The 16,559-nt window shown below is 42.3% G+C and overlaps 1 protein-coding gene across 5 annotated transcripts in view; it reads left to right on the top strand.

The window, feature by feature from the left end:
* Positions 1 to 16,559, top strand: part of Rnf38 (ring finger protein 38) — a 146,285-nt gene that overhangs the window by 81,548 nt on the left and 48,178 nt on the right. The window contains exons 1-2 of one of the 5 annotated variants that reach the window (XM_045153954.1): positions 10,191 to 10,551; positions 14,625 to 14,630. The exons of 2 other annotated variants lie outside the window; for them this stretch is intronic. In XM_045153954.1, the coding sequence (XP_045009889.1) occupies positions 10,268 to 10,551; positions 14,625 to 14,630 (290 nt within the window). In that variant the 5' untranslated portion in view covers positions 10,191 to 10,267. Of the gene's footprint in view, positions 1 to 10,190; positions 10,552 to 10,642; positions 10,742 to 14,624; positions 14,631 to 16,559 lie in introns of those variants that run through there. 2 more of the 5 variants (XM_045153941.1, XM_045153939.1) reach the window with 2 other exon arrangements.

The raw sequence follows: 16,559 nt of genomic DNA, 5'->3' as shown, positions 1-16,559 counted from the left end.
TCTATGGATCGCTTTGCTGGATAAAGTTGGTTGACAGTTGTTATCTTTTAAGACTTAGAATACATTATTCCAAGCCCTTCTGGCTTTTAAAGTTTGTGTTGAGTAATCTGCTATTACCCAGATGGGCTTCCCTTTATATGTAACTTGATTTTTCTCTCTGCTTTCAGTATATTTTCTTTGGCTTGTGTGTTTTTCAGTTTAATTATAATATGATGGTGTGAGGTTTTTTTGTTTGTTTGTTTTGCTGTTTTTGTTTGCATTCTGTAAGTTTCCTCTATTTGTATTGGCATCGCTTTCCCTGTTTAGAAGAATTTTTCTTCTGATTTTGTTGAAAATACCTGTTATGCCTTTAGAGTGAGTTTCTTCTTTTGCTATGCCCCAAATTCTTATGTTTGATCTCTTCATAGTGTCCTGAATGTGTTGATATTGCCATTCATACCTTCCTGTTAGTTTGTTCTTCTCTTTGTTGAACTGTATTAGATATGCCACCTGGTCTTCTAGTTTAGATAGACTATCCTCTCCTTCATCCATTCTACTGGTGAGACTTTCTATGGAGTTTTCTATTTCCTTTGCTCTGTTTTTCATGTTGGCATTTTTTCATTATTTTTGTTTCCTTACTCATATCTTATATTGACCTTATTATTTCATTAAGTTGGTTTCCTGCATTTTCTTGAGATTCCTTCAGGATTTTGTTTTCTTCTTTGATTTTTTTTTTTATGTCTTTGAGCATAGATACAATCATTATTTTTGAAATCTTTGTCAGGCATTTCATCCAAAACAGTCTAAGTGAAGGTATTTCTGGTGGATTTATAATTTTTTGTGGAATTGTATTGTCTTGATTTTTTTTTTTTTTGTATCTCTTCTATTATGTAGAAATTTTTGCATCTTGAATTAATTTGATGCTTGGGTTTTCTAATTATCTGAAGTGTTCTTAGCCATGTAAATCCAACTTTATGTATCTTCAGGGAAGGAGTTTAAGTTGCCAGGTGTAGCTGTTACACTCTAAGACAAACAGCAGAAGTGACTTCAGGTGTTGAGTTTGCCCTGCTGTCCAAATATTCTAGTATACTGGGTGGAACAATTTGCTGGCAAATTCTGAAATTCACCTGAACAGTGTACACATTCAGTTCAAACTAGGACAGAGTATTTCTGCAAGATTGGGATTAAAACTAACAGATACTCTTCTAAAAGCCAAAGTCCCTAAGGGTATGTGTTGCCCCGCACCCTTAATCCTGCTAACTGGAGGTTGTGATTTCTGGTCTGAAATGGGTTCTGTGTCAGCCTGGGGCCAAGTCAGACCCTGCCCCCAAAAATGACAGAAAAAAAAAAAAGAGGCCCTATATATCAGGAAAGATCTAAGGCAACAATTCTCAACACCAAAATACAGTTTATTTGAGAATGGTAAAGCCAACCAAGAAAATGAATAACCTGCTCTGACATGGAAAGAGAGATTAGGACTTCCAGTGCAGATCTATGTACCTGCCTTTGTGTAAGTAGGCCCTGTTACCTTGTGAGATGTCTTCCAACCTCATCCATGCTGAGTGCCCACCTCGAACCCTGTCTATTGTGTTGTGAATGTAGTTTTCTGATCAGCTGTGCTAGATGCCCTATGGGCGGGAACTGAATGAGCTCGCTGGTTGTTTGCGGCAGCATTGGTGCGGTTGGGGGATGGGAGACTGTACAGGATACCAGGAGTACTGGAGCTGCCCAGCTGGTCCATGCTGTGTCTTCTCCTTCAGGTTTCTTGGCTTTAAGAGGAGTCTGGTGTGAGTGGGAAATCCCTCCACCTGGTTTCTGCTCCTGCAGCTCTGTGCTGACCAACTGAGTGGGCATGCATGTGTGCAAGGGGCCACTGGCACCTTGGTGGGATTCTGGCTGGTTTCCTCCTTTCTAGAAGATTGAGTCTCAACTGGTTTTCTGCTGTGGTTGATAATAACTTACACACCTTCACCTTTTTTTTTTTTTCCCCCTCAAGGTAGGATCTCACTCTTGCTCAGACTGACCTGCCTGGAATTCACTCTGTATTCTCAGGCTGTCCTCGAACTCACAGCAATCCTCCTACCTCTGCCTTCCGAGTGCTGGGATTAAAGGCGTATGCCTCCATGCCTGGCCACCTTCACTTTTTGATAGAAGAGTGTATTTTGCTATTTTTTTGCTTTTCTCTCTCCCTAGGCTGCCTTGGCATGGCTACTATACCACTATCTTACCTGGAAGTCCTGAAAAGATTCCCATGCTTCCTGATTACTCTTGCTTTGTAATTAATTTTGGTAAATTATTTGGGGGAGGTCGCATTATAGGTGTGCATGGCCACACCTGGCTTTTTAGAGGGGTGTTGATCAAACTCAGCTGCTCTTGTACTGGACACACTGACCCAACTCCCCAACCCATATTATTACAGTTGAGTTAGTAAGTTCAAGGATATAAACGTTATTTAGTCTTCATCTCCAAATGTGTATTTTTTACACATTCACCTGATCCAATCCTGCTTCTACCATGAGATTATCTTCCTTTGACACCATCTATTATCCTTATTGTCATTTACATTGTATATATGAATACCTTCTTGTTTTGTTTTTATTTATTTTTGTTGCTTTTTACATATTTATTTAGCTGTTTGAGAGAGTGAGAATGGGCATGCCATGGCCTCTAGCCAGTGCAAACAAACTCCAGACACATGCATCGCTTTATGTGTCTGGCTTCTGTGGATCCTAGGGATTTGAATGTGGGTCCTTCGCCTTAACCACTAAGCCATATCTCCAGTCCCTGCTTTATTTTTTAAGGCAGTTTCTCACTTTAGCAAAGGCTGGCCTTGAAATCATGGCAGTCTTTCTACCTCACCCCTCCCTAGTGCTAGGATAAAAGCATGAGTCACCATTTGTGGCTTAATATGTTTTTGAAGCTAAGGTTGTATACCTTTTCATGTGTTCATTTGTCCAATAGTCACTTGCATCTTTTTGCAGATGTTTCTTTTTGTATGTTTTCCTTTTTGGGGTTAGTTCTCATGTATCTTTTGAGATAGTATCTGATATAGTCCATGCTGGCCTCCAGTTCAGATATGTAGCTAACAATGACCTTAAACTGCTGGCCCTATTGCCTCACTTCCTGGAAATCACATCCCTGGGCATACTAGACATTTTAACAACTGAGATACATAATCAGCTCTAATGTATCATGTTGTGTGGGGATATTAATTGTCTGTAGTACTTGCAAAGGATTTCTCATCTTGTCTTAATTTTTTTTGGAGGGGCAAGCCCAACAGACTGCTCTTTTTTTTTTTTTTTAAAAGAAAGAGAGAATGAGTATTGGTATGCCAGGGCCTCCAGCCACTGCAGTCAAATTCCAGATGCATGTACCACCTTGTGCGTCTGGCTTATGTGATATCTGGGGAGTTGAACATGGGTCCTTAGGCTCTACAGGCAAGTACCTTGTTATAGTCCGGTTCACATTGCTGGCAGAAATCACCTGGCCAAGAGCAGCTTGTGGGGGGCTACGGGAGAGGTTTATTTTGGCTTACAGGCTCAAGTAGAAAGCTCTATGATGGCAGGGGAAAACGATGGCATGAGACGAGGGTGGACATCAACCCCTGGCCAACATAAGGTGGACAACAGCAACAGGAGAATGTGCCAAACACTGGTATGGGAAACTGGCTATAACACCCATAAGCCAGCCCCCAACAATACACTGCCTCCAGGAGGCTGTAATTTCTAATTGCCATCACCTGCAGAATCTAGCATTCAGAAAACCTAAGTTTATTGGGGGACACCTGAATCAAACCACTACATGCCTTAACTGCTAAGCCATCTCTCCAGACCCTTGTCTTAATTTTCAATGATTTTCCCCCACTTATATTTAAAATTAGTTCAGGGAAGAAATTTGTTCGTAAATTCCTTTGAAATGTGTCTCGTTGCTTTTTATGTTTAGGAAATCTGTTTATATTCACATGCATACCTGTATTTTATATATTAGAGAGAGAGCCACTATGATTGATCCCAAGATGTTCTTCTCTAACTAGAAGAGAAAGAGCCAGAGCTCACTTCAATTGGTATACATGTAAAGGCAGGCCATACAGAAGAAGCCTGTCCATACTGCAAGTCCTAGAGATTGAATATGTTGTGGTATGCATTGATGTTTTACTTTCACCCTGGACTTGCCACTTCTTACATGACATAGTTCTCTGTTTTCTTGTTTTTGGTTCCACTTTCCTAGATGCTCACCTTTATTCACTTACATCTTGAATTATTTACTGATGCTTTTGTCACCTTGTATTTGCATTTACCACCCCTCCCACCTTCACTGCAACCAAAGCCTTCTCTCTGTCATCCCAGTTAACATGTTATCTCTGCAGTCTCACTCCTAACTACCATCTACTAGCCTGCTCCAAAGCTCAATCAGTAAATGGCTGTGTATTGAAGGCTTCCAGTAGACTTGGATTTGGATGAGCCATTGCTGGAATCTGCTGCTAACTTACCTTTTCCTGTTAGAAAGGTGTTATTTTCTGGATGAAACTGCTTAAGCTGATTGTTTTGCAGTAGATCAGGTCTTGCCCTGCATGTAGATAGTGCTAGCCTGAACACTGCCCAGCCAACACACCTATCCTGTGGTGGAGTTTCATCGGGTTCTTTTATCTGATTAGGGAGGGAAGACAGGAATGAGAATGGACAGAACAAGCTTTCGGGAAAATTTTTCAAATTTGTATTTTCTCTATTTCCCCCTTTACCTTGGTTTTTATGTCCTATTTCTCCTTAGAAATTTAAGAAAAGTGGAATTATCACTGAAATATTTACAAACCACTAATCGAACTATTTATTGAACACATGGCAAGTAGCCCAGGCCACCCTCAAACTCATTATGTAGCCAAGGATGACCTTCAACTTCTGTCTGATCCTCCTGCTTCTACCTCCTGAGTGCTGGGATTACAGGAATGTACCCTCACATCCATTTGTATGTGTTGCTAAGGATCAATCCTAGGGCTTAGTGCATTCTAGGCTAGCTTTCTACCAACTGAACTGTATTCCCCAGCCCATGATATGTAATTTTTTGATCCATTGCCAGACTTAGTGAAACTCAGTTCTTTGCATATGGAAGTTGATTATCTTGGGTAGAAGAATTAATAAACACATAATTGCAAGGCAGAGTGATTAATGCTGCATTAAAATACAGAAAAGGGGCTGGGGAGATGGCTTAGTGGTTAAGCGCTTGCCTGTGAAGCCTAAGGTCCTCGGTTCGAGGCTCGGTTCCCCAGGTCCCACGTTAGCCAGATGCACAAGGGGGCACACGCGTCTGGAGTTCATTTGCAGAGGCTGGAAGCCCTGGTGTGCCCATTCTCTCTCTCTCCCTCTATGTGTCTTTCTCTCTGTGTCTGTCGCTCTCAAATAAAAAAAAAAAATACAGAAAAGGCCACTAACTCAGGAATATTGGTTGAAGTTACTGGATTAGAGTTACATTTGGGGCATATGACAATGGATGTGATGGCAGAACAGCCCTGTTTCAAACAGTGTTACTGTTAATTGTTTTGTTTGTTTGTTTGTTTTTTGGTTTTTCGAGGTAGGGTCTCACTCTAGCCCAGCCTGACCTGGAATTCACTATGGAGTCTCAGGGTGGCCTCGAACTCATGGCAATCCTCCTACCTCTGCCTCCTGACTGCTGGGATTAAAGGTGTGTGCCACCACGCCCAGCTGTTTGTTTTTTAATGTCAACTGGGTTTTTTAAAAAATACTTATGTATTTGGGAGGGGCAGATAGAGAGGAAGAGAGAATGGACACTGCAGGGCCTCCAAGCACTGCAGATGAACTCCAGATGCATGAATCCTCTTGGACATCTGGCTTATTATGTAGGTCCTGGGAAATCGAACCAGGTTCCTTTGGCTTTGCAGGCAAATACCGTGACTGCTAAGCCATTTCCCCAGCCCTTAATTGTTGTTTTGTTTTGTTTTTTTATTATTAGTATCAAGAATTTCCATCGTAGATGTAGAAAAATTTTGACAAAATTAACACCCATTACACAAAGTTTGAGCATGTTACAAATAGAAGATACCTCATTTAATTTGCTCATAGGATTAAATGTTAAGTTTTTTAGGAAAGATTTGGGATAAGAAAAAGATAAATGGTCTCACCGTATCTCTTTAGCTTTATAGTAGAGGTCAGTTTAGTAAGACTAAAATGAATATGTATTGGAAAAATGTCAAATAGTTCTTACTTTCTGCTAAATACACAGTTTTATGCAGGATTATATATGCAGAAAACTAAAAAGACAACAAACTATTTTAACCGAATTAATGTAAAAAAAATTCCTACAATAAGCCTAATAACTAAAATATGCAAGACAACTACAGAATGTAATGAAGCATTTTTGAGAAAAAAAAAAAGAAATGAGTAAATAAGGTTTACTCAGATATTCGAAGATTCAATATTGTAAAGCTACCCCTTTACTCATCAGTGCAGTCCCAGTTAAAATTTCACCCAGTTAGCTTGTTCTTTTTTCTTTCCCTTTGTTCTTTTTCCTTCTTTAGAATTCAGATTTAAACATTTTTTATGGAAATTCAAAAGGCAGTGGTACTTTTGAGATGGAGGAAAGATGACTTGCTGTAACTTTAAAAGGGTTTTATAAAGCAATAATAATTATGAAATATGGAATCAGTACAAGAATGAAAAAAATCTGGAGCTACTGAACCCAGAAACTAACCTCATACAATATGTGGAACTTGACATTTGTGGTAGTTTTTCAGGTGTCCCCATAATCTTAGGTTTGGTTTATGAGGGTGAGAAACAACTTTGCCTGGACTGAGCTAGAAGCAGTTTGTGTGAGGGGTTTGTTGTCCATGCCCTGAGAACCTGTGCAGGGTTGCATTGCGTAGAAATGCACCTTTGGGAACAGAGGGATATGGCACGGAAATGAAATCTTTGGGCTGAAACTTCTGCCTATTCAGCTGCAATTTTATGAGAGATTACAACCATTGAGATTGGGCTATCTGACCTGCTTTGGGACAACAGAAAGAATGCAATGTTTTAAGGGGGTCTGAATGCTGAAGGGAGTGTCCTGTTCTTCAAAATCTTCTTTCTTCCCCCGTGGATTAACAAATTGGCACTCTACCTGGTATCGTGGAGTATAAGAAATGCAGAAGAAGGTCGTTGAATTTGCATCATGGTCTTATATTCTGGAAACTGCCACGGGCAGAGTAAAAGCCTGCATGGAGACCCAATGGAACTGTGAGAATGGACTGTAGGTTGCAGTGGAGACCCACTGGAGATGCTGGGACCACAGGATGGCTGCTAAGGACAGCTGCTGGCCCCAGATGAAGTTTTCCAGGATTGTGAGTAGCCTAGCTGGAGGGGCAGAATTGGAACTATAGAGACTTGTTGCTGGTTAAAATGATTGGACTTGGAGATTTGTCACTGACTAGAGTTGTTGGACTTGGAGTTAAAGAGTTTGATGTTTGCCCTGTTTAAATCTTATATTGGTTGAATGTTTCTTTGCTATGCCCAGTGCCATCTTTTGCAGTGTGTTTATTCTGTGTCATTATGGGTTTTTTTGGAGGGAATGTTTTGATATTATAGCTCAGTTAAAAAACCTTTGATAATGGGGATGTTTGAACATCATTAAGATTGATAAAACATATGGGGAAAATATTTTTAAAGTTGGACTGAATGTATTACATTTCATATCATGGATGGTTATCAGTTTATGGGGGCCAGGGTCGGAATGTGATAGTTTGATTCAGGTGTCCCTCCCCCATAAACAGGTATTCTGGGAATTAACACCTCCAAGAGGCAGTGTATTATTGGGGCAAGTTTATGGGTATTATAGCCAACTTCCCCTTGCCAGTGTTTCTTGTCCACCTGCTGTTGGGCAGGAGGTGATGTCCACCCTCATGCCATCGTTTCCCCCTGCCATCAAGGAGCTTTCCCTCAAGCCTGTAAGCCAAAATAAACCTTTTTTTTTTCCCACAAGCTGCTCTTGATTGGGTGATTTCTGTCAGCATTGTGAACCTGACTGCAACAGTGTTTAACAGAAGAATGGTTGGAAATAAGTCTTTTCTTTAAAAAAAAAAAAAAATTTTATCTTATAGAGAGCAAGAGAGGGGGACATGTTCTCAAATTCACCCAGTAGTTTTTTCAGTATATAATGATGTGTCAAATACCCACATGGGGGGTGGGGGGAGGAGAGAAACTTTTCTCACTACATAGTCAAGGCTGGCTTCAAATTCTTGATTCTTCTTCCTCACCCTCTCAAGTGTTGGGATTACAGGCATATGCAACAACCCTGACCAAGAAACCAACTTAACTACTGCCTTACCAAACCAAAAAGCAACTTGTCATATATAGATCTAATATAAAATCTTTAAGAAAGTAATATAGAAAGATACCTTTTTTTCTTTCTTTCTTTCTTTCTTTCTCTCTTTTTTTTTTTATTTGGTCTTTTTTCCGAAGCAGGGTCTCACTCTAGTTCATGCTGACCTGGAATTCACTATGTAGTCTCAGGGTGGCCTCAAACTCATGGCAGTCCTCCTACTTCTGCCTCCCCAGTGCTGGGATTAAAGGCATGCACCACCACGCCTGGTGTAAAAAGGTATCTTAATGACCAATCATATGGGAAAAGATGTATGTGTGCACGCATGTGTGTGTTTTGCTGGGGATCCACACCTGGCTTCAGTATGAGGATTAAAGTCATGAATCCTAGCACTCGGGAGGCAGAGGTAGGAGGATCACCATTAAGGCCACCCTGAGACTACGTAGGGAATTCCAGGTCAGCCTGAGCTAGAGTGAGACCCTATCTCAAAAGACCAAAAGAAAAGAGAGGAAAACATTTAGAGAAGAAACCATCTATGACATGTACCTTAAAGGCATGTTTGAGACTTTAACTCTTGAGTCATGAAATAAAACAAACAAAAAAACAAACTTAAGAGTTCTAATGGTCTCTTCAAACTGGTTGCTTTGGAAGACTGGTAGAGAGAGGCTTTTGAGGGAGACTCAACTAGGTAATGGTCTGCATAGTGAGAATAAAGAGGATATGTTCACAGGGGCCTGTTATCTCATTCCAGCTTCCCTTTGTCCTAGAATTATTACTGGAGCAATTCTGTTCAACCTCTGAGTACCTTGGAGTTGAGTCACTATAGAGCCCTTGGTGCTAAAGCCATACCTGGGACTAGCTGACACAAATGTTATGGCGATATTCACAAATAAAACGTACACAGTTCATTCAGAAACATTTTCATTTCGTTCCTCCATTTCTTACCTAACAGCTGAGAACTAGCTTACTCGACAGCCCAGGCTGGCCTCAAACTCTTTGCAGCCCTCCTGCCTCAGCCCCCGGGGGGGGGGGGGGGGTGAGCCACCACACTAGGCTGTCTTGGTTTTCTGCTCACCAATTCTTTGATTTTGCTCCGCCACCTTTTACTTTTAAAGAATTTTCTAATTTCTGCTTGCATGAGCCCATCTCTTCCATAATGTCCAGTGGCATGGGACAATCTTTTTTCATGTGTTTATTGTTCTGCTTTTATAGAAAGTCTTACTTCCTCGGTTGGGTCTTCTATGTGATCAACAACCCAGCTGGCTTCATTGTTAGAGCTTATCTCATTTCCACATCCCTCGGGAAGGTCAGAGTAACTGCCTGGCTGGGAGTCAGACGAGTTGGATACGAACCTGCTTCCCTCTTTGTAAGACTCTTCTGGCTACATCAATAAAAACTCCTCCTTGTGGAGCCATGCCGATAGCATGTTCTGTGTGAGCATAAAAGGAGGCTGCCCGCTTGCTGCCTAGCTTAGTCGGGAGGAGCAGGCACAGTGCGGCAGCTGCGCCGGCGGGTTACCCCACGGGCCGGAGGCGGGGCTGCGCGGCGGGGCTGCGCGCCGGCTCTGTTGCCGGAATTGCTCTCCGCGGCGCCGCAGGACGGGCGCAGCCCCGCCCCGCCCCGCGGGGTGGAAACAAAGGGGGCTGGCCGGCCGCGGGAAGGGGGCGGAGCGCTGGCCGGCCGGCGCTCGCCTGCTAGGTTAGTGCTGGCGAGGGGCGGACGGCGGGCGGCCGGGAAGCCCTCGTGTGGGAGGGCCTCGTGCGCGCGCTTCTCGCGGCCTAGCCGCGGAGGGCGACGCCTGTGCGTTCCGAGCCCGGTGGGCTAACGCCTAGGCGCGGCGGGCTGCGGCGGGCGCGGCGCGGCCCCTCGTGCGGCGGAGCTGGACGCGGCCGAGGCCCGGGCGGTTGGCGCGCTGGCTGTCAAGGATGGCGCCTCCGCGGCGTTAGCGGACTCCGTCAGCTCTGGGCGTTAGTCCTGGGTGATGGTGCCAGGACGAAGGAAGCGCCGTGACAGCGCCTCCGTCGGAGCGCAGGTTCCGGGGGCGAGGAGGCCCGGGGACGGCGGAGCTGGCGAGCCGGCTGCGGGCTGGGCGAGCGGTCACAATAGGAGGCGGCGGCCCCGGCGCGAGCGGCCCCGCAGGGCGGAGCCTCCCCTCGCAGGTACGGGCCGCGGGCCAGTGCGCAGTGTGGGCCGCGCCGGCGGCACCGAGAGCCTCGGCCTGGCAGCCCGCGCCCTTTGTTCCTGCGGCGGCGGCGAGGACGTTCGGCTCCGGGGCTCGCTCTCCTTCCGCCCTTGTTACCCAGGCGCAGGTGAAATGATGTCACCCTGGAGAACGCAGAACCCGGTCGGAAGGGTCCTCTGTCGCGGCCTTCTGTCCCCGCGGGTTTCTAGACAGGTTCCGTTTTGTTCTCAGTGGATGGAAGTTTCTTCCTTTCAGGGCTGAAGAATGAGAGAGGTTGGTTTTTGAAACGGGAGCTTTTCAGGTTATGGAAGGTCAAGGAGAAGTTTTGTTTTGTTTTTTTTTTCCCCCTGTGTATAGTTTGTAAGAGAAAGCGCGTTTCTTTGTGTTGTAAAAATGATGTGTGTTATTAATTAAAAGTTGGGTATGCTAATTTTTCTGCCGTGATTAGAAGTAAATACTTATATATAGCCATTGCTAGTTTCATAGGAGTTGGTATTTTTCATAAGTGGTGGACATTTAAATTAATTCAACGCTAATACACAATGGTTACTTAGACTGCTACTTCTGCTCGATACTGTTTTAGGTTGATTGTGTATACTGTTATAGTAAATGTTTACCATTAATTTCTTTAAATACAAAGGAGTTCTTTAAAACTAGGCTTAAAAAAATCTATTCCTACAGTTCTTGACTCAGTGAATTGAAATAAAATTGTACCTGTCTTGGAAACACTGTTTAATGGAAGAAATACAACTTTCTTAGGAATAAAACAAGTTAAAAATAAAGTGTCAGGTTGGGTGCAAGGAAAGTGCAACTCTTAAAAGATGTAAGTTTTAACTGGCAATACTATTACTGAATGTAACTTTTTCAGTAGTTCCTCCCCTCCCCCGTCTTGTAAATGGTAACATTGTATTTTACCTTTTGAGAACTTACTAATTTTAAATATGTTCATTGCAGGCTGTTTACAATTTATTTTTGAGGCAGGGTTTCACGGTAGCCCAGGTTGACCTGGAACTCACTCTGTAGGCAGTGTTGTCCTTGAATTCAAGGCAAACCACCTACCTCAGCATCCTGAGCCCTGAGATTACAGACGTGAACCACCATGAGAGTAACCTGATTTTGGATAAAGAATAAACAGGATGGCACAGTTACACTTGTTAATCTGAGCTTACTATGTAGAATAGAGCTGTTGTCTATCTCTGCCAACAACATTGGATAAGACTTTAGTTAACTACATTAAATTGCCAGGCTGTTTCTGTTTGTGCTTATTTTTTACTCTGTCTTGGGCCTAGTAGGGAATGTGGTTGAAATATGCTTACAGTTAAAATTCTGAAATGCCCATTGATAGAGATATTTGTCTTCAGGTTTATTCCATCAGAACCTCTGTATTTTGTGCTGCCCCTTAGGTTGTGTTAGGCTACCACTATTTATTTGCTCTTCCTGGAAAAGTAGTTCTTATATTATTGCATGGTTTGGGGGCTGCTTATTAATTTTCTGGTTGGTTTCCAATTTAAATGCAGATAAGTTTTCACTTTTCATCAACTGTGCTTAACTCATCGCTTGCTTTCTTTGGAGAGCACAAACATTGTAAATAAGGACTTGAATTATAGTTCTGGTCTAGTCCTTTTCTAGTTCATTCATTAGTAGACGTTATATACCTAATATGATAGTTTGTTTAGAGAAAATAAATGTTTGAACTTTGTATAGTGAATGGAGAAATTTAAACAGATGATGATGAAGAAAGGCTATATATACACGGTCTCATTTTTCTCCCAATTCACGACGTTTTATATTTCTTAGTTGTGTATGTCTCACTGCTTTATTCCTTTTATTCTTTCATAAAATTCTGGACAAGTAAGAATAAAGAACATATGTAGTCTAAGCTGTTCACCAACCTTGAGTTTGCTATGATCATCAAAAGTCTTAGGTCTACTTAATCTGTCTTAACTCAAGAATAGGAAATATAGGGCTGGAGAGTTGGCTCAGCAGTTAAGGTGCTTGCTTGCAAAGCCTAACGACCCAGGTTTGATTTCCCAGTACCCACATAGAGCCTGATGCACAAGGTGATGCATACATCTGGAGTTCTTTTGCAGTGGCAAGAGGCTCTAGTGCACCCATTTTCTCCCTCTCTCCTTCCCCCCAACTAAATTAAAAAAGAAAACCAATAACAAAAGAATAGAAGTATACTTTTTTTAATGTTAGACCATGCTGGGCAATAATGATCCTTCCTGAAGAGGTAGTACCAATTTTAGGATAGTTTTGCCTTAAATTGGTACCCAGTGACTTGTCAGAAATTAGTTTTCAGGGCTTGAGAGCGCTCAGCAGTTAAAGGCACTTGCTTGCAGAGTTTGATAGCCCTGGTTTGATTTCCCCAATACCCTTGTAAAGCCAGTCACATGAAGTAGCACTTACTTCTAGAGTTTGCTTGCAATGGCAGGAGGACCTAGCACGCATGTGCACACACACAACTCTCTCTCAAGTAAATAGAAATACTTTCAAAACAACTATAAAAATGAAGAATGAGTTTTATCTTTCGTATTTCTTTCATTTACATGCTGGGGGGCCACGAGGAAAGAGAATGAATAATAGAATCTTAGAAAAAAGTAGAAAAGACTTGTCTTGGACCTCAAAAGGGTAATGCAGCTGACATTCACCACTGTCCTGTTTGAACTTCAATGTCCACTTTTTAGAATCAAATCTTTGTGTTCTTTTCTTTTTTTTTTTTTTTTAAGTTTTTGAAATTGAATTTCTGTCTGCAGTCCCGCTGACCTACTCATGATTCTCTTGCCTCCTTAGTGCTGGGATTATTTGTGTCATCACACCACACCTTGATTTTTGTTGTGCTGGGGATGGAGTCCAGTCACGCACATGAGACCCCTGAGCAGCATCTACAGCCCAAACCCTGTTCTGAGGGGTGGGGGAAGGCTTCGCTCTATCTAGCCCAGGCTGACATGGAAATTACTCTTGTCTGGTTTGGCTTCAAACTTGTAACGATCCTGTTTCCTCTGCTTCTACAAGTGCTGGGATTACAGGTGTAGGTCACCATGTCTGGATAAAAGCCTGTTTTAAAAGTAGCTTTATTGAGTCGTTAATTATATACCATGAACTTTTCTCAGTAACTTAATTCAGAGATTGATAGAAATTATATCACAAGTCAGCTTTTTACGTTTCTTCCACTCTGCAAATGGGCACACATCCCTGTTTCCATACTATACTATGTAAGCAAAATCTTTTCAAGCTCTACTTCCAGAAAGTAAAAGCTAAGGAAACATTTGTTTTTTGCCCAGTGATAAAACGCTTCTCAAAGGCAGGGCAGCACATTTAGGTATATATACTTTCTCCGTATGGGAGATGGGAAGGAATAATTTAGTAAGAGCTACAACACATATTATCACAGTGATTCAGTTCTTTCATCTCATTTATGAATTCCACATATTAAAGTGCAGTTTCTGTTTTATAACCCGGGCTGGACTTGAACTCATTATTTAGCCAAAGATGACCTTCAGTGGTCTTCTGTCTCCACCTCCAAGTGCAAGTATGTGCTACAGTGCTTGGCTTCTGACCATAATATGTTTATTTTGTATTAATTTGCAAGCAGAGAGAAAATGGGTGTGATCAAAGTACAATGCATAGAAATGTTAGAAACCTATTTATTTGTATATTCAATGTCAATTACTAATGTAAAGAATAGATTTTTGTTGTTGTTGTTGTTTTTTCGAGGTAGGGTCTCACTCTAGCCCAGGCTGACCTGGAATTCACTATGTAGTCTCAGAGTGGCCTCGAACTCACGGCGATCCTCCTACCTCTGCCTCCCGAGCGCTGGGATTAAAGGCGTGCGCCACCACACCTGGCTAAGAATAGATTTTTTAAAAGAGTTTGTACATATGTATTACTATAAGCCATTTCCCTCTCTCCCTCTCCCTCTCTGTCTGTCTCTCTCCCTCCCTCCCTCCCCCCCCCCCCTCTCTCTCTCTCTCTCTCTCTCACACACACACACACACACACACACACAAATGTATGGCGAGCTGGAGAGATGGCTTAGTAGTTAAGGCACTTGGCTACAAAGCCTAAGGACCCAGGTTCGATATTACCTAGTACCTATGTAAGCCAGATGAGCAAGGTGGCACATGCATCTGAAGTTGCTTTGCAGTGGCTGGAGGCCCTGGTGTATCCACATTCTCCCTCTCTTCTCACTTCGCCTCTCTTTCTAAAGATAAATAAATAAAAGATACTGTGTGTGTGTGTTCCTGTTAATAACGTAATCTGCTTAATTGCTTTTGAGAGATTAATATTTTCATCATGGAAGAAGTGAGAATATTTGAATTGTTAGATTATTTGGATTTGATTCACTTTAGGTGCCAAGATTGGATCTAGAGGAGTAAATACTTGCCAAAGGCAACACACTGAACCTGATCTCTCCTCTAGTGTTTTGTTTTCTCCTTTTACTTAGGCTGTATTTTAAAGGCTTTTGACCAGCCCATATACCAGTAGTGAAAATGAATAGATCCAAGCTGGGTGAGGTGGTTTATGCCTGTAATCCCAACACTTAGGTGGCTGAGGTAGGAGATGATACTGAGTTTGAGGCCAGCCTAAGCTACAGAGAGGTTCCAGTTCAGTTCAGTCTGAGCTAGAGTGAGACCATGTTGCCTTAAACAAACAACCACATTCCTCACCCCAGAGTATAACCATTTGCATTTCATGTTCAGGTCTTCAAACAACTTAATTTGTAGAAACTACACCGTTTAATACTGGCCTAGCCTGGGTATGGTGGTATATGCCTTTAATCCCAGCACTTAGGAGGCTAAAGCAGGAGAAAAGTTTGACTCCAATTTGGAGTACGTTAGGCCCTGTCTTGAAAACCCTCCCTCTCCCCCGACCCAAGAAAGCTGGCTTTAGAAACCACTTACCTGCAGATCATCTACTTCACTTATGGGGAAAAAAAAAAGTAAATAAATTAAGAAGAAAGCTATTATCAGAAGCAGCTTTAGAAGGAACAAGTTCTAATAATGTCTCTATAAATCTACTTTTGCGTAATAACTAATGATGATGATAATCCCAATAAAAAGCTTATAAATTGTTGGTTATTAGTATTTTATTTGAGAGAGAAAGATGCAGATAGAGAAAGAACAGGCACACCAGGGCCTCCAGCCACTGCCAACAAACTCCAGACACATGCGCTTTGTGTATCTGGTTTACGTGGGTCCTGGGGAATCAAACCAAGGTCTTTTGGCTTTGCAGGCAAGCGCCTTAACTGCTATGCCATCTCTTCAGCTCCCTTTCCCCCTGCCCCCCTTTTTGAGGCAGAGTCCCAATCTAACCCAGGTTGAACTATCGTGGCCTGAGTTCTGGGATTGAAGGCTTGGTCTACCATGCCTTGCTACCTTCTCTTCCGATCTAGTCCAGGATGGCCTTAGATTTATGGCAATCCTCCTGCCTCAGCCTGAGTGCTGGATTATAAGCATATACCACCATACCTGGTAAGATGAACTTTTTTTTTCTTTTGCAGTATCAGGGGTCAAGTTCCAGCATTCTTTTTATCCTGAGATCAAATGAGATGTATTTTAACTTTTGTCTGTTTTATACCATGTGAACATTATAGTTGGCTGCTTGTATCTATTCGGTCGTTTTGTTTTGTTTTAGTTTTTGATGTTTTGACACAGGGTGTCATATACTCCAGCCTTGTCTCAAACTTGCTATGTAGCCAAGGGTGGCCTTGAGTGTGAATGAGTTAGTGTGAATGTACCAGGGCCTCTTGTCACTGCTAACAAACTCCAGATGCATATGCCATTTTGTGATCTGGCTTTATATGGGTACTGAAGAATTGAACCCAGGCCATTGGGTTTTGCAGGCACGAGCCTTTAACCACTGACCTATCTCCTCATATCTCCAGCCCTTTGTTTATATGTTCTTGATGGTTTATATTGTCAACTTGAAAGGGCCTAGAATCACCTATGAGGGATTATGTAAATTACATTAGCTTCTGGGCATTATTGCAAGTGGTTATCCAGATTAGGTTATGAGGTTTTAGAAAAGAACAGGAGTCTGTCAAGAACTAGGCTAAAAAAGAACTAGGCTGGAGGAAGTTCATGTTACA

Source organism: Jaculus jaculus, chromosome 1 (assembly GCF_020740685.1).
Source record: "Jaculus jaculus isolate mJacJac1 chromosome 1, mJacJac1.mat.Y.cur, whole genome shotgun sequence".
In the NCBI taxonomy this organism is placed as follows: domain Eukaryota; kingdom Metazoa; phylum Chordata; class Mammalia; order Rodentia; family Dipodidae; genus Jaculus; species Jaculus jaculus.
Note: the sequence above shows the minus strand (reverse complement) of the source record. Positions and strands in the feature narration are given on the sequence as shown.